Below are 16,417 nucleotides of genomic sequence, written 5' to 3' on the forward strand. Positions count from 1 at the left end.
TTACATTTTGATTAATATAAACTTTTAAATAAAATTACAAAAATTAAAGTCACTCTTTTAAATAATTCAAGGAAAATAACCTGAGCATTATAAGTGAGGGGCTAAGTTAGAAGCCTTAGATCAGTTTTCAAATATGAAATTAATGCCCTTTATTTAAACTTGAATAAGAAAAGTAACTAGTAGTGGTAGTTAAAAATCATAGATTTTGGAACTAGACCCCTTGGGTTCAAATCCCAGATCTTCCTCTTAATACAGCTATGTGATCTCAGGCAAGTTATTCTTAATATTTGAATAATGGGGATAATAGAAATACTTCCTTCATAATGTCGTTGTGGGAATTAAATGAGTTATTGTAAGTAAAGTGCTTAGAACATAGTTAACTGCAAAACTAACTGTTTACCACCACCACCAAGTCTGCTGTTATTACTGTTATTGTTTATAGATGCATAAAATGAATTATATATCTATATATATATATCTTTGTTTGCCTCAGAAGAATACTTTATTTGAAAAATTAAAAAAATATTTTGAAGTATAATTGACATACATTTGATTAGTTTTAGGTGTACAGATAATGATTTGATATGTGCGTGTGTGTGTATGTGTGTATATGTATTTATATATCTTGAAATGATGTAATGTCTTCCCCCCACCCCCACTTTTAGCCATTTGCAAAATCTGTGAATTATCATTTGAAACAGAGCATATTCTTTTACAACATATGAAGGACAATCATAAACCCGGTGAAATGCCATATATTTGCCAGGTATACACATATTTTATTGTGTACTCAGTGTTTGTTTGTTTTGTTTGTTTTCTGTTATTTTGGTTACAAGATTTAAACCTATTAGGCCAGGAGTTAGCAAGTCTTTTACTGTAAAAGGGGCAAATAGTAAATGTTCAGGCTTTAAAGGTCATACAGTCTCTGTTGCAACTAATCAACTCTGCCACTATAGCACAAAGGCAGCCACAGAAAATAAATAAGTGAATGTGGCTGTGTTTCAATAAAGCTTTATATATGGACACAAATTTGAATTTCATATAATTTTCTTGTGTCATGAAATACATTATTTTATTTTCTAACCATTTAGATAAAATTTACTGTTAAAATTCCTCTTGTAAATAATTTATTAGTAGAAAGTCCTGTGACATAATTCATGTATTGTGTATAAGGTCAGTAGAGATTTGGAATTGACCCACAAGCCATTGTTTACTCACTCCTATACGACAAAGAAAAGCTCTGAGGGGAAAAGACAAACTCTGGATTTATCTTACTATATAGGGAAGAATATAGTTATACAAGGGAAATATGAAATTATTTTAGATACAAAGCATACTATAAAATTCTCTGGGCCTAGTATTTTTCCAGAATTTGAAGGAATAGGAAAGCATGATTAAAATAAATTGCCATTGCCGTAGCCTGGAGGCAATTTATAATCTAAAGGAAGATGCTGTTTTACATAGCAGAAAAAACTTTATAGGACAAGAAGTGTCAGAGCTTGAAAATTCAAGTCAGGATAGGGGGTGATACATAAAAACATCTAATGAAAAGAAGGGACTCTAATTATATTTTGGGAAATATCCCTTAACTTGGAAAGATAACTTTTCTGTCTCAAAGATCATCTAGTGCTTGCGTTAATGGGATTCTTGGTTGTGTAGGCATCAGAGCTGAATTAGGTGTACGTAATGTTCTTCTAAATAAATGACGTAGTACTACTCGGTAATTGTATATTGTGTACATTTTCAAGTTAAGCTTAACATTCTTTTTGTTTGTAGGTTTGCAATTATAGATCGTCATCATTTTCTGATGTAGAAACTCATTTTAGATCATCCCATGAAAACACTAAGAACTTGCTATGTCCATTTTGCCTCAAAGTTATTAAAATTGCCACACCCTATATGCATCATTATATGAAGCATCAGGTGAGATGACCAGTTCTTATTTCTTCATGTTGTTTTAGCGAAAAGATAGATTATGACCTAGAAACATAAGATTTGTTCTACAAGGGAAGTAAAATTGTTCCAAATGACACTGTTAATTTTCAGTTTGTGCTACATTACTTGTGAAACTTCCACTTTACCTTGCTTCCTTTCTGGTGATGTTGTGGCTCATAAGTGAAAATTCTGAAAGATAGCTAGAGATAGGAAACCTAAGGATTGAAGGAAAAAAGGGAAGATGAGTGGAATAAGATCAAATATCTCAGGGTCTGAGAATGTTTATGGGATTTTGAAGGTAGATAACAGGAGCATGTGAAAAGGTGAAGTTGAACTGAGAAAGAAAAGATTGGGGACTCATAATCTTATTTTCCTCTTTCTCTTACTACTTTATTGCTACTTTCTAGCCCTCTTATTCTGAGAAAACATGTTGTCATCATTGACCAGCAGTGGTCTTTTATAGCTGCCAATGACAAAGGAAATAGTAATGACACTTATTGCTGGATATGTGAGCATTGTCAAAGAACTGCATTTAGGTCATAATTTGTTTCTTGGGTGACTTCTACCAGTTCTGTTATGTAATTTTTGGAACCCAGGATTAGTGCTTATACCTCTATCTTGAATTCTGATTTTTTGCTTACTGGTTCTTTTCCATGAAGCAATTAAACCATCCTTTGTTTGGGCTGAAAACTTTGATGCAACACAATCTGTTCTTTAGTGCTTGTAAGAGCACTAGTGCCATTGCCAAACCTAGAAGTCAATGGATTTACTGAATCTGATCACGTAACCAAGTTTTGACACCTCACTTCTCATGATGCTCATCATATTTTTAATTATTGGTTAAATTGACATGCCAGTTTATTCAGCATTGGTTGCTCACTTTGCTTTCCATTTCAATCATTAGATAATCATAAAATTGACTTATGGTTTTTAATTGGGAAAAATTATAAAAGAATTTCCAAATGAATTTGGAATTACCTATGTTGTGACTGGGATGCTACCCATCCTTGAGAAGTTCTGTGAAGATTTTTTGTTCTATGTTTCCTTAACAGTGTCCCATCATGTGTTAATAGATGTTTCCTCCCAAATTGTTACTGGTAAATAAATTTGGTAAATGCCTGGATTTATAAAATTAAACAGTTTTGTCTGTTTCTTAAAATAGGACTTCTCAGAGGTTTTAATATGCTAAAACATTATAAATCTCCAAGTAAGGGATATAAGTATGTCATATTCCCCCAACTTATTTGACCACAGAATCTTTTCAGAAAATCTGTTAACTTTATTGAGGAACAGAGTTTGGGAAACAATACTTCTGGTACTCTTTCTAATGTTTGGCCTTTAATTTTGAAAGGGAAAATGAGATATGAGATAGTAGATCTATTTCATTATGGGACTTTTCATGTAATTTTTCCCATATGCTTTATTTACTAAGCTCTGGAGTAAAATGTAGATGTGGAAGAATGATAATTATGCAAGAAATGTGTGAGCCTACTATGTGGGCTCTGTGATTTATAATCAGTTTTTGTACCCTAAGTTTTATGTCTTAATTTGCCTTGGGTTCCCAGGTTTTTATTGTTTGTTTGTTAGGAGTACTTAGGAGGTAGATAGCCAGCAGTAGAGAGGGGGAAATCTATTAATAAGAAGGATATTCAAGCATCCTTTAAGGTATTTACAAATTATATAATTATTTACAAAAGATTGGAAAACCTTAGCTGAGCAGGATTATAAACTTGTAATTGATAACACATTATTAGTGTGATATTAAACAATAAGAATTGTTGACTGTGTGGCTCATTTTATTGTCTTTGAAGATTTTGGTTGTAACTTTTCTCTCAGAGGTTCTATGAGTAAGTCTTGGGTGATTTTTAGAGCTGACTACCCAATTTGTATGACTTTTAAAATAGTGATTTTTGATGTGTTAAATATGCTCATTAGATCTTTAATAAAAATAACAAGTAGTTAAAACGATATGCAACCATTTATGGCAGCAGCAGGTGTTTTACATGCATTACCTTATTTAATCCTTACACTTACCCTATGTATATTATTATTTCTAATTTACAGGTAAGAAAACTAAGTTTTAGAGAAAGTAACTTGTCCAATGTCACATTACCTAATAAAAAGCAGAGTTAAAATTTGACTTCAGAGCCCAGCCTTCTGTTGCTTTCCCACAGAGTCAGATTTCACATTGGTATTAATGTATAAGGGCAGAAAATACTTATAATAAGTCAGAATTACCCTCAAATCCCTCAAGTTTCCCAAATAATGTAGTATGCTTGTCAAAAGTTAAACATAGACAATTATTTACCTACCCTTGGAATGATCACTATTTTTTTGTTGTTGTTGACTGAACATCACATTATTAAAATATCAGCATCAGCACTTTGAAATGCATATATACACATAAGAGATTTCAATACTTGTGTCCAACTAAGGGAATAATAGATTAATGTATTCTCTCTCAGGGCTCTGGACAAATGTTCATTGACTGGAGTGTCAGATGTTTTGAATTAGTTAAATTGTACCTGCTGCTCATATGCATTTTCTCTGTCACTCTCTTTCTTTCTGCCTCACTGTCCGTTTATTTAACAAATATTTATTGGTTGCCTCACTGTGTGCCAGGTGCTGTTTTAGGTTTTTTGTAGCAATGAACAAAACAAAGTTTGTATCCTCTGGAATTCATATTATTGTGGAGAAAGATAATAAAAAATGTGTGTTTATATTTGAGCATATCTGCATGTTAGCTCGTGATAGTTACTGTGGAAGGAAATGTGGAGGATAGGGAGTGCCAAGGATTGGGAAGTGTTGGAGGAGTGTTTGCCGTTTTGTATAGAGAGTGGTCAAAAAGGGCCTCTTTGAAGGAAATAAGGGAGTAAGGCATGTGGAAATCTGGGAGAGGTAAGTGAATTTATACTCAGAGAACAACCAAAGAGGCCAGTGTGGCCAAAGCAGAGGAACCTAATGAGGACTAGTAGGAGATAAGGTTGTAGCAATAGAACATGGGCCTGTTCTTGTAAAGCCTTGTAAACCTGAACCAGGGCTTCAGAAAGCCCTCACAGCATTATAAGCATGTGAAAGGTCTGCCAGGTTGTAGTACCATTGACAGCTATGGGAAGAATACACTACAGGGAGGAAAGAACATGACAGGGAGAAGATAGGAGATTATTATAGTACCCCAGGAGAGTTACTTGGACCAATATGATAGATAGCCATGGTTGGAGGTGATGAGAAGTGGAAATATTACGCAAGTTTTTGAAGGTGAAGCCAACAGGTTTTGTTAATGGGTTGGGTATGGGGTGTGAGAGAGAGTGACCAAATTTTTTGTCCTAAGAATGGAGTTTTCACATACTGTCATATGGGGAAGACTGAGGAAAGAACAAATTTTGGGGGGCAGGGATATAGGGAGGAAATTCAGAATTCAATTTTGTCCATGTTGATTTGAGATGTATATTAGACATCAAATAGCAATGTTAAGTAAGGAGTTGGATAGATGGTATTAAAGCCTTGAAACTGGATGAGGTAACCTAAGGAGTGATTATAGATATAGAAAAGATTTCTGGGAACTGGATTTCGAACTTTGTAAAGAACTTATGAAATGCCTGCTGTGTACCAATAATTGTGCAAGTTCTTCCCAGGATATTAACTTTATTTTAGGTTAAAAAGTGATTGATTATATTTAAATGGTAATGATTTATCTCGCACATTGCAACTTTAGAGAAAACATTCTTTTGTATTTAAGTTTATATGTATGTATTTTTATATGTATATACATAAGTAATTTTTAAATTAATGAAACCATATAGATAAAGTTTGTAGTTGATATTATGTAGTAGGAAAAATGTTGGGTCAGGAATCTGGCAATGTTACTTAGTAGTTATGGGGAAATGATTTAGATTTTTCTTGGGTCCTATTTCCCATCTATAGCATAGTGACAGGGTTGGTTTTAAGGAGGGACTCAGTCAAGGTGTTTCAGTCAGTAAGTGTATCAGGGATAGTTTTGATTTATTCCTCCATATTCACACTATTCAGTGTGGTAACCACTAATCATTTGTGACTATTTAAGATTAAATAAATGTCCAGCACATTTCAGGTACTCAGTTAACTACATGTGGCTGGTGGCTACTGTATCAGACAGTGCAGCTCTTGAACATTTTCATAATTGAAGAAAATTTTATTAGCTAGCACTGCTTTATACAAGCATTTCTATAACAACTTTCTTTAAATGTCTGGTTAGATACTTAAATTTCTTTTACCAACTTTTTACCAACCAGAAAGAGCAAAAATGAGAAATAATTTATATTTTTCTGGGATAAAAACATAGTATAGCTCATTTTCATAGTATCCTGTGTCTAAATACTTTAAAATTATAATTAATGGAGCTTTAATACCACTATTGAGATACCTTTCATTAGAAGCTATTGATACAACTTTCATGTTCAGCTTCTGTACAGTAACAGACATTTTTGAAACCTAAATACTAATGCAAAGAGTATTTTAAAAATTGAAATAATACTTCACTAATATTTATGATGAGAGATATAAGATACTATTTTAAAAATTATTTAGGTATCATTAATGTTAAATCAGAACAGTTGCAGGACACAGGATTTGTGGTTGTAGAAATCATTTTTCCTGTTTTCTAAACAGAAAAAAGGAATACATCGTTGTACAAAATGCAGACTGCAATTTTTGACATGCAAAGAGAAAATGGATCACAAGACTCAGCATCATCGAACATTTATAAAACCTAAAGAGCTAGAAGGACTACCTCCTGGAACAAAAGTGAGTGTAAATATGTTGTATTTTAACGTACGGTATGATAATAAAATTAACTCCTATCTGGTTTTATCCATGGAATATAATACTTTAAAAAATGGTTTTTGATTTTTATTAAGACTCCAATGTCAAATTTTAGCATTCTTATGTTTAGAAAAAAAACCTAACCATTGTTTTTTTCAGTGGTTGTGTGTGCTATGCTAGAATGGTATTCCTTTGTAAAAAGTGCAACTAGATATTGTGTTTCCTGGGTCAGTGGGTTGTGTCAATATTATATAGCCTATTTTTGAGCTATTCTTGTAGACAGTATATATATATATGGGTTTTATCTGCTAAACTATTTGAGATCAGGAATCATGATTTATTTATCTTTGTGTCCTCAGCATCTAGTATAGTGCTTTGAATGCCATAGGTTCTTAGATGTTTATTGAAGCTGTTATTACTGAGTCTACTCTCAGAGAAACAAGTTCTGCTGCTGGATAGCATTGTGTTTTAAGTGAGCAAACACATGTCTGACTACATACTGATGATTGTATTTTACCTTTCCCTTTTTGCCTTATATTCCTGTTTTTTTCTGACTTCTTTATATACAGTCAGCTCTTGAATATTTGCTCCAGTGGAGGGAAACAGAGACATGGATAATCCAAAGTGAAATAATCCCCAAAAATTTATATTTGGCTTTGGGTACTTACCTTTGAATGTGGGTATGTCTGTTATTTGAATTAACTAAACAATGTAAAGCCATGCTCTGAAGACCTAGAGCAAGAGAAGCTATCCAGCATCCTTCCCTGCAATCCATTCATTCCATGCTGGGACTAGACATGCATAACATGAATGTAAGCGGTGCAGTCCTCTCATATTTTCCCTTATTAATGATAATAGCAATAATAATATTAATAATGATACTAAATGTTTTTCTCGCACCTTAGAATTAGGCTTTCAGTATGCTTTTTCATAGATTCTTTTAATTCATACAGCAATCTGGTGAGATAAACAAAGCAGGGATTGTCCCATAGTATTTAGGTAAAGAAGCTTAGAGAGGATAAGTTACTTATTCTAGGCCACATGACTAGGAAGGAGTTGTATGAGATTTAACTTCAAATCTGATTCCAGTTCATTGCTTTTGTATGCTGCGACACATGTTTTATAGGACTTCCTCATAGACTACTCATAATAAATACATGAGGGGAGAATAGTCATATGATTAATGAGAATGTTGGTAGGCATTTGTGTTTTCCATTGTCAACTAAACTAATAGAATTTTTGAATACTACCTCATAAGCTTTATATTAGTTCTCTTTAAGGAAATTCTAAATGTTATTACACTCTCCATGAAATATATTGAATTGATGTAGCCCCTCCCACCCCACAACCTTTGTAAACATAAATTCTGCTAAATGAGCCCCTGGAAAGAGGAGGTCACATTTACTCTAGGTAATGCAGGGCACACTTACTGTGGGTAATGCAGGGCAAAGGGTAATGCAGGCCTTTCCAGAGTTATTTTTCAGGTTTTGAGATTTAAATTTTGACCTCTATGAATTTTTTAAATTACATCAGAGCATAAAGATAGCTATGGAATGTGCTCTTTTTAATACCCATATAATTCCTAATTATCTGTTAATAACATTTAACTGATCAGTATAAAAATGTAAGTAAATATCAAATTTTAATTTCATTTAAGTATTTAAAATAAATGGAAGACTTGTCCAATTATAGTTTATACTTACTCTTTTAAAAATACTTGATATTTAACTTTTTTGTTACATGGTGATATTTTAATACTTATGCAAGGATTAATTATCTAAAGTAAATATTATCTCTGTTTTTGTAGGTTACTATTCGAGCTTCAGTTGGACCTCTTCAATCAGGATCTTCAACTGTACCTTCCATTAGTACAAACACTTCTACCCTTCAGGCCTCACCTCCGAGAACAAAATGTGTAACTGCTAAAAATCCCACAAAATCTAACACAAATAAATTTACTACAACTAAATCTAATACAAGTAAACCTACTACAAGTAAGCCTAATGGAAGTAAATCTAAATTCAAATCAAAAGTCTCTAATATGCAAAAAAAACAAAGCACTTTGGCTAGTAGCAACAGAAAAAGTAAAGTCAATACAGCATTGAGGAGCTTAAGGTAATCTTTTATTCCTGATATATAATACTAATTTAATCTTAAATAAAAGAATAAAACCTTTATTTCATCTAAATGCACACAACTCTCAACTTTCATATGCTATCACTTATGGCATAAAGACCAAGCAAATAATATAAGTATTTTTTTTTTAACAACTGTTGTTGAACAGTACTTTCCTATATTTTTCCTATAATATTCATCTATTATATTGGTATTATTATATTTTATGCTTCTATCTTATGACATTTGAATTGGTTAATTTCTTTTATTCCAGTGACAGGCATTAACTGATATTACACTTATCCTAGCTGTTGTTTCATAGCAAATTTTCAAGTTATAAGTCTGTTTAAATATGTTCATTTAAACAGCGTGGTTTTAATTAACAGAACATTAATAAAGCTCTCCCTTATTATTTTTGTTTTAAAATATATTGTTACCATTTTCTTTATATCTCCATAAGGTACCGTCGGGGAATTCAAAGGTGCATTGAGTGTTTTTCCGAAATAAAAGATCTTTCAAATCACTTTCCTACGTATGTCCACTGTAGTTTTTGCAGATACAACACTAGCTGTAGCAAAGCCTATGTGAATCATATGATGAGGTAAGATGAGTTAAACATCTGTAATTACCAATTGAATTATAATACAACAGGTTTGGTTTTTGAAAACAGTTATCCTGTTAGAAACCAATTTTTCTCTTCAAGGAGCTAAAAACATCTAGCAATAGAGAATTTCTAGGATAATGTCTGGTACTGTTTTCCAGCATAGTAACTCATAAAATTACTGTAACTAAAATTGTAAGAACATTTAGACTAAATAAATTATATAGGTCTGTTTGAGAAATAGTTTTTGATGGGAATTTCTTTTTCCTATAGGACTTTCAAAATGGTTATTTTTAAAGATAAAAATGTAAATGTTTCAAATATATTTACCAAACAAATGCATGTAATCTCATGAGTGTTATTCTCTTCAAAGCAGTCACTTTGAGAGACTCCAGGATTTTCAGTGGTGCTAAGAACTTGATTGAATCTGTTTCTCTCTCATCCCTCTCTGTCCACCTATCTGTCAAGCTATCTGTCCTTGCATTCAGTCAGTAAAATGAGAAACTATTCTAGTTATGATGCCATTATTGGAATTTTTTCATTAATTCACTCAACTTAGAATATTTGAGTACCTAGTACATATGTACAGAATGCAGAGAAAACCTCACAGATCACATTCATTTGTATCTTATTAGTATAATCATCTTTTAGGATGGATTTTATTTGTTGAAAATAGTAAAAAATTGTTCAGATATAAACTAGTTAGATTGATTCTTTTTTTAAAAAGTCAGAATTAAAGTATAATGAAAGTGATTTTCTCAAAAATCATAACATGACCTTTATGTTACTTTCTGATAATTATCAGCTGCTCCTCTCAAGAATTCTCCCACCTTTCTTGATTGCTTCCACACCTTTCTCATAGTTCTCCCTCCTCCCCACCCCCCTTAATTAACCTAACCTTATGATACCTTACTTTTTGTGCCAGCACTTTACATCAACTTTTAAGTTATTGTATCCCCCTTTTTACCTTTAGCATTATAATCTCATCATATGTATGTTTATTTCTTTTGAATTCATATTTCCCTGTCACTTTCAGAGCTTTGACTCCTCTTTCCAAAGTCCAACAGCACTTCTCTAACTTTATAGTCAACCTCACCCTCGGGGTGATCTGATTTGATTGTTGCTTTGTTTTTGTTCTAGATTTCTTTTAAAAAAATGTTTTTATTGATTTTAGAAAGAGAGGAAGGGAGAGGGAGAGATAGAAACAGTGATGAGAGAAACATCAAATGGCTGCCTCCTGCACACCCTCTACTGGGGGTCGAGCTCGAAACCCCAGGCATGTGACCTGACTGGGAATCCAGCCAGTGACCGCTTGGGACTACCAGCTGAGCCGCACCAGCTGGGCTCTTCTAGAATTCTTTACCTAACTCGTTTATATCTGAACAATTTTTTTTCCCTATTATCTTCATCCCAACGTTGATCTCAGAAATAATGATGTTCTCCTTCTACAAAGTTAACCCTGATGTTCTACTTCTACAGAGTTAACCCTATTCCTCATCTCTTCTGGTTCTTCCACCACCTTATTCAGTTAACTTGCTACTTTATCTCCTCTCAACTAGGTTCCTTCTGCTTACATTATTTTTTTAATCCTCACCAGAGGATATTTTTCCACTGATTTCAGAAAGAGTAGAAGAGAGAGGGAAAGACAGAGAGAAATACTGATGTGAGAGAAACACATTGATTATTTGCCTCTTTGCACATGCCCTAACCAGGGCCGGGGAGGAGCCTGCAACCGACGCACATGCCCTTGGCCAGAAACAAACCCAGAACCCAGGACCCTTCGGTTTGCAGGCTGACATTCTATCCACTAAGCCAAACCAGCTAGGGCTACACACATTTTGAGGTTCTTTTTTAAGATGGAGATTTGTCTCTACTGCCTACTTTCCTTATTTCTTGTCTTTCTCTCACTGTTTTACATTGGTACAAAGTGTTTGTTACTAGCTTGTTATTTCTTTACCCTTAAATTTGAGTATCATCCCCACCTGCCAACTAACCATGCCCTTTAAAGATGATCTGTGTTGTCATTCACTTTTGAAACTATTCTCCTCAGCTTCTGTTAAACTGTTACCACTCTTTTTCTTCTTCCTTTTTGGCTGCTCCTCTACTTCATTGCCTTTTCTTTCTCCAACATTTCTTGCCTCTTTACATTTCCATTGCTGGTAACTTAACCAATGTAACTTTTACCTTTCAACTTTAAATCTTTCCACTTTAATGCTTAGTTTTCCAGAGAGCCAACTGTATATTTCTAATTACTTTATAGAAAATTTCCTTTGACTCACTGGCATCTAAAAGGAACAAAATTAAGCCAAACATTATATCATCTGCAGAAATCAGACAACTGCCACCCAGATAACTCTTTCGGAGCATCATCTGTTTGACTGTGGAACACCAGCTGGAAATAACTCACCGTTCCAAGTTTCTTAAGCTCATGAAGTTCTCTTGATTTGCCACTTTGCATGGCTTCCTGAATACCCCACCTCCTGCATTTTGCCACTTTGCCTCCCAACTACTGCAGTGGTCTACACCTATATTCCATTTCCTCCAAACCAGGCCTCATGCGTTCTTTCTCCCAGTATACGTCTGTGTGAAGCCTCTTATTCTGTGACAAATACGCTGCTGCCCCAAATGGGGCTTTAAATCTGCCCTTAATTTACAGGGATTCAAATTGGAAAATCTTGTGTCATTCCACCCTTCCAACTCTCATTTATCATATACTTCCCGCTTGTCCTGTACAACCTCCAAATCCATTCTGTTCCAAAACATTTTCAATGATCCCTACTCCCATACCCTTTTCCCAATTCCTCAGTGAGCCCCAACCTAGCATTTCATTGTCATCACACATGCTAAGCTCTTATTCATTATTAGCTTCATAGGGAACTGAAAGCTTCCACTGCCACTCTTAGGGTATGGTAAATCCCCTTTCCTTTTTCTCTACTTCACTGGTGCTCTTGCCTCACGGCCTTTGGTATCTCCCATTGAATGGCCCATCAGTACCACTGCCCATTTTGGATTCTTGTTATAACCTTGAGTTCTGTAGGTTCAGAAGTTACATTTCCTCCAGAGGATGAGTACATTTAATTCCTATCCATACCACCTCTGTCCTCTCAATTGGTCTTTTCCCCTCTGGTCTTAAATCTGCCCCAGTCATTCTTTCTATAAAGACTCCCATCCCCCTAAGTTGACTGCTCTTTTCCAGAGTAAAGTCTCTTCCTGTACTCATTTTTGATAGTGGTTTTCCTTATTTTTGTTAGTCCCTGTCCTTCCTTTCAGTTGGCCTTCTTTGAAATGTTTGGTCACCACAACCACTCACAAGGATCATTCCTTCCTTTGAGTTGTGTACTGTTCATTGATTCTGCCTTTTATTACATTTGTTTGTGTCTGAATATCTCCTTGAAAGACGGGGCTCTTTGTATTTACCATGTCATCTACAACATTACAGACAGCAATTGATAGTTATTATTTGTTATAATTATAAAAGGCTCTACATAAAATCTCAAAAGAGGATATTCAAAAGTAGTGATGCAATTGGAGCATTTTTGGAATAAGACTCTTTCAAGGTAGATCATCATTAAACATGTAATTTTTAAGTGATTTTTTTTAAGTGGAGCATTATTTGAGTGTGGTAGTTTTATTAGACCTTATAGCTTTTAGGTAGCAATAGGAGACTCCTAAAATAATCCAAACAAATTGCTGTATGTTGGTATTTTTCCTCAACGTGATGTATAAGAAGGCTTTTTCTCTACATATAATAAAGTTAGCAGCCATAAGTACTGTATGTTAATATCTCCTTTTCTTTTCTTTTTTTAAAAATATATTTTATTGATTTTTTACAGAGAGGAAAGGAGAGAGATAGAGAGTCAGAAACATCGATGAGAGAGAAACATCGATTAGTTAGCTGCCTCCTGCACATCTCCCACGGGAGATGTACCCGCAACCCATGTACATGCCCTTGACCGGAATCGAACCCGGGACCCTTCAGTCCGCAGGCCTACGCTCTATCCACTGAGCCAAACCGGTTTCGGCAATATCTCCTTTTCTAGTGGAGTTTGCTGTTTGCTAAGAAGTATGACAGGCTCGTGGAGAAGAATCAGAAAAATCCTTATTTTAATCTAAGCTTCACAATTTATCTATTAATTTTCTTTGTGACGTTTGGCAAGTTATTTAATCTGCCTCCCAGTTTTATTTTCTTCAAATGAAAGTTACTCTGATTATTAAAAGAAATGTAAGATTTAAAGTGCTTAATAATATGATTTGCATTTAGGAAGCATTCAAGTAATTATAGCTATTTTTTTCTAAGTTGTCAATATTAGCTGTTGTGGATAAAGTCCTTGCCATTGATTTTTACAATTTAGTAGGAGAGATAACTATTTACCTAGCTTAATGTGATAAAAAAATTACTATGAGAGCACAGTGGAGGCAAGAACAAATTCTTTAAAGAAGAGATAAGGGAAGGTGTCCTATAAATGATATTTCACGTAGGCTTTGAAGAGTGATTTAAAAAATTACCAAAGAAAAAGAATGTTGGTAAAATAATATTATTCCTATACAATAAATAAGACAGACTACTGAATTTTCATAAGATATGCTTGAGTTTCGTGTATATTTTGTATAGATTTATTGGTTCTAAATAATTGTCAGTAGAAGGACAGTTAAGTAACTGTATAGCTGGCTTCCTGTCTACAGTCCCCAGGTGATACTGATTTTTAAATCCATGACTCCACTTTTAGTGATATTGTGTTAAACTAATCCTGTCTTTCTAGTACAGGGAAGCTTTCCTTACCATATGTAAAAGGGTATATAGTGTGGCTCAGTGGTTGTGCATCGACCCATGAACCAGGAGGTCACAGTTGGATTCTAGGTCAGAGCATATGCCTAGGTTTCAGCTCAATCCCCAATAGGGGGCATACAGGAGGCATGAACAATGATTCTCTCTCCCTACCTCGCTCTGAAATCAATAAAAACATATAAAAGGGTATATAAAAGCAATATTTGGTTACAAAGGTTGTTTAGTGTTTTCTGTTCTATGCTTAGTGGAAGCATTATTTTAACTCATGAGTTTTGCTTTAAACTTTTTTTAAACCCCTCCTAGTAACTACAAAGAACTCTCTAAATGTTTGATTTTATAAATGCTAAACAATGGCATTTCACTTGTGTATTGTTTACTTGCAAGAAGATCATTTAGACTCTACCCCCTCTCCCCAACATGAGGACGTTAAGATTGGAAAACAATTTAATGATTATTCTTGATAACTGTTTATATTACAGTAAAAAATTAGCAAAAAATTAAAATTGCTTTTAACTCTTCAACAGATAAGAAAATGAATTTGTGCTTTACTTCTAAAAAAACTTGAATATTTACTTTTGTGTAATGATAAGGGTACTGATCATATAAGCAAATACATAGGGAAATTTGTGTATTAGAAAATAGGTAAAATGGAGTGTAAGATAAAATATAGAATTACCCAGGACGACAAACATTATTTTATTTATACCATAATGTTTTACTCAAAACTAGAAACTTAATTATAGACTTGAAATATAGCTATAAATTAATGTGAGTACTATAGAATAAAACTAATAAAATCTGTTTTGTCTCCCCAGCTTTCACAGTAACCGCCCAAGTAAAAGGTTTTGTATTTTTAAGGAGCATTCAAGAAATCTCAGGTAACTAGTTGATTTTTTAAAATTCTTTCTATTGAAAAATTTTATGACTTAAATTTTTTATATAATATCTTCAATGAGATATAATTCATATATCATGCAATTCACACACTTAAATTGTATAATTAATAGTTTTTTAATATATTCACCAGGTTGTGCAGTCATCGCCACAGTTAATATTAGTACATTTTTATCACTCCAAACAATAACCCTGTACTCATTAAGGTTATCCCCATTTCCTTCCAATTCCACCAATTCCTAAGTAACCTCTAATCTTCTGTCTGTTTATATAGATTTGCCTATTCTGGACATTTCATATAAATGGAATGGTACATTATGTGATCTTTTATGATTGGCTTCTTCCATTTAGCATATTTTACATGTTCACTTGTATATATCAGTACATCATTTTTTATTGCTCAGTAGTATTCCATTGTATGGGTATACCATTGTTTGTTTAACAATTTAGGTTATTTTAACTTTGAAGCCATTATAAATAACTAGAGGTCCTGTCTATTGATGACCCAATAGTAATCTGAGCCTCCTACATTTTCCCAGATCAAGGAATTTTATTATAAATTTGTAATTACAAATCCTTGTTTAGAGAAGGCTTGATTTAGGCATTCCACCCTGGGCCAATTAACTATATCCTGTAGAATAGGCATTTAGCTACTTTTTACCATTGAGACAACTTTTAGTGTCTGCGAGGGCAGTTTGTTAATAGAAAAGAACACGTATCAACATATCTACGTATATAAAAGGCTAATATGCTAAGTGTCCCTCCCACCATCTGACTAGTTGCTATGATGTGCACTAACCACGAGGGGGCAGACACTTAACACGAGCTGCTGAGCTGCAGTGATTTGGCAGCGGCGGTTCTTGGGTGATGCACCCCAAAACCAGAGAAGAGGGAGCCTGATTCCTCCCGGGGCTGCGCAATTCCACCTTCAGCCGTGGGTTACGTTGGTTCTGGGGCACTGTTGGCCCCGAGTCTGGTTTACTGCACACTTTTGTTTGAGTTCTACACCCTGTACAACAGCAACTTTGCAGAGTGCCCTCTCACACTCCAGGACCCCTCGGAATGTCAGAGAGCCAGTTTAGCCCCAATCCCCACAGACCAGGCCAAGGGACCCCGCCTGCTGGAAGGACCCTGCTCACTCCAAAGATGCCGGGGAGGGACTGAGGGATGTTGGTTCCAGGGTGTGTCTGGCCTGTCTTGCCCAGTCCCAATGAGCCCAACCCCAGCAGCAAGCTAATCTACTTGTTGGAGCATCTGCCCCATGGTGGCCAGTGCACATCCTAGCG

At 34.4% G+C, this 16,417-nt stretch overlaps 1 protein-coding gene across 1 annotated transcript in view; it reads left to right on the forward strand.

Annotated features, from left to right (window-relative positions):
* The window catches only part of ZNF280D (zinc finger protein 280D), an 86,833-nt gene that overhangs the window by 45,256 nt on the left and 25,160 nt on the right, over nucleotides 1-16,417 (forward strand). Inside the window, exons 10-15 of the mRNA XM_006765242.2 lie at nucleotides 666-766; nucleotides 1,777-1,923; nucleotides 6,583-6,717; nucleotides 8,543-8,850; nucleotides 9,311-9,451; nucleotides 15,053-15,115. Of these exons, the coding sequence (XP_006765305.1) occupies nucleotides 666-766; nucleotides 1,777-1,923; nucleotides 6,583-6,717; nucleotides 8,543-8,850; nucleotides 9,311-9,451; nucleotides 15,053-15,115 (895 nt within the window). The remainder of the gene's footprint in view (nucleotides 1-665; nucleotides 767-1,776; nucleotides 1,924-6,582; nucleotides 6,718-8,542; nucleotides 8,851-9,310; nucleotides 9,452-15,052; nucleotides 15,116-16,417) is intronic.

The sequence above is a fragment of the Myotis davidii genome, unplaced genomic scaffold (assembly GCF_000327345.1).
Source record: "Myotis davidii unplaced genomic scaffold, ASM32734v1 scaffold441, whole genome shotgun sequence".
In the NCBI taxonomy this organism is placed as follows: Eukaryota; Metazoa; Chordata; class Mammalia; order Chiroptera; family Vespertilionidae; genus Myotis; species Myotis davidii.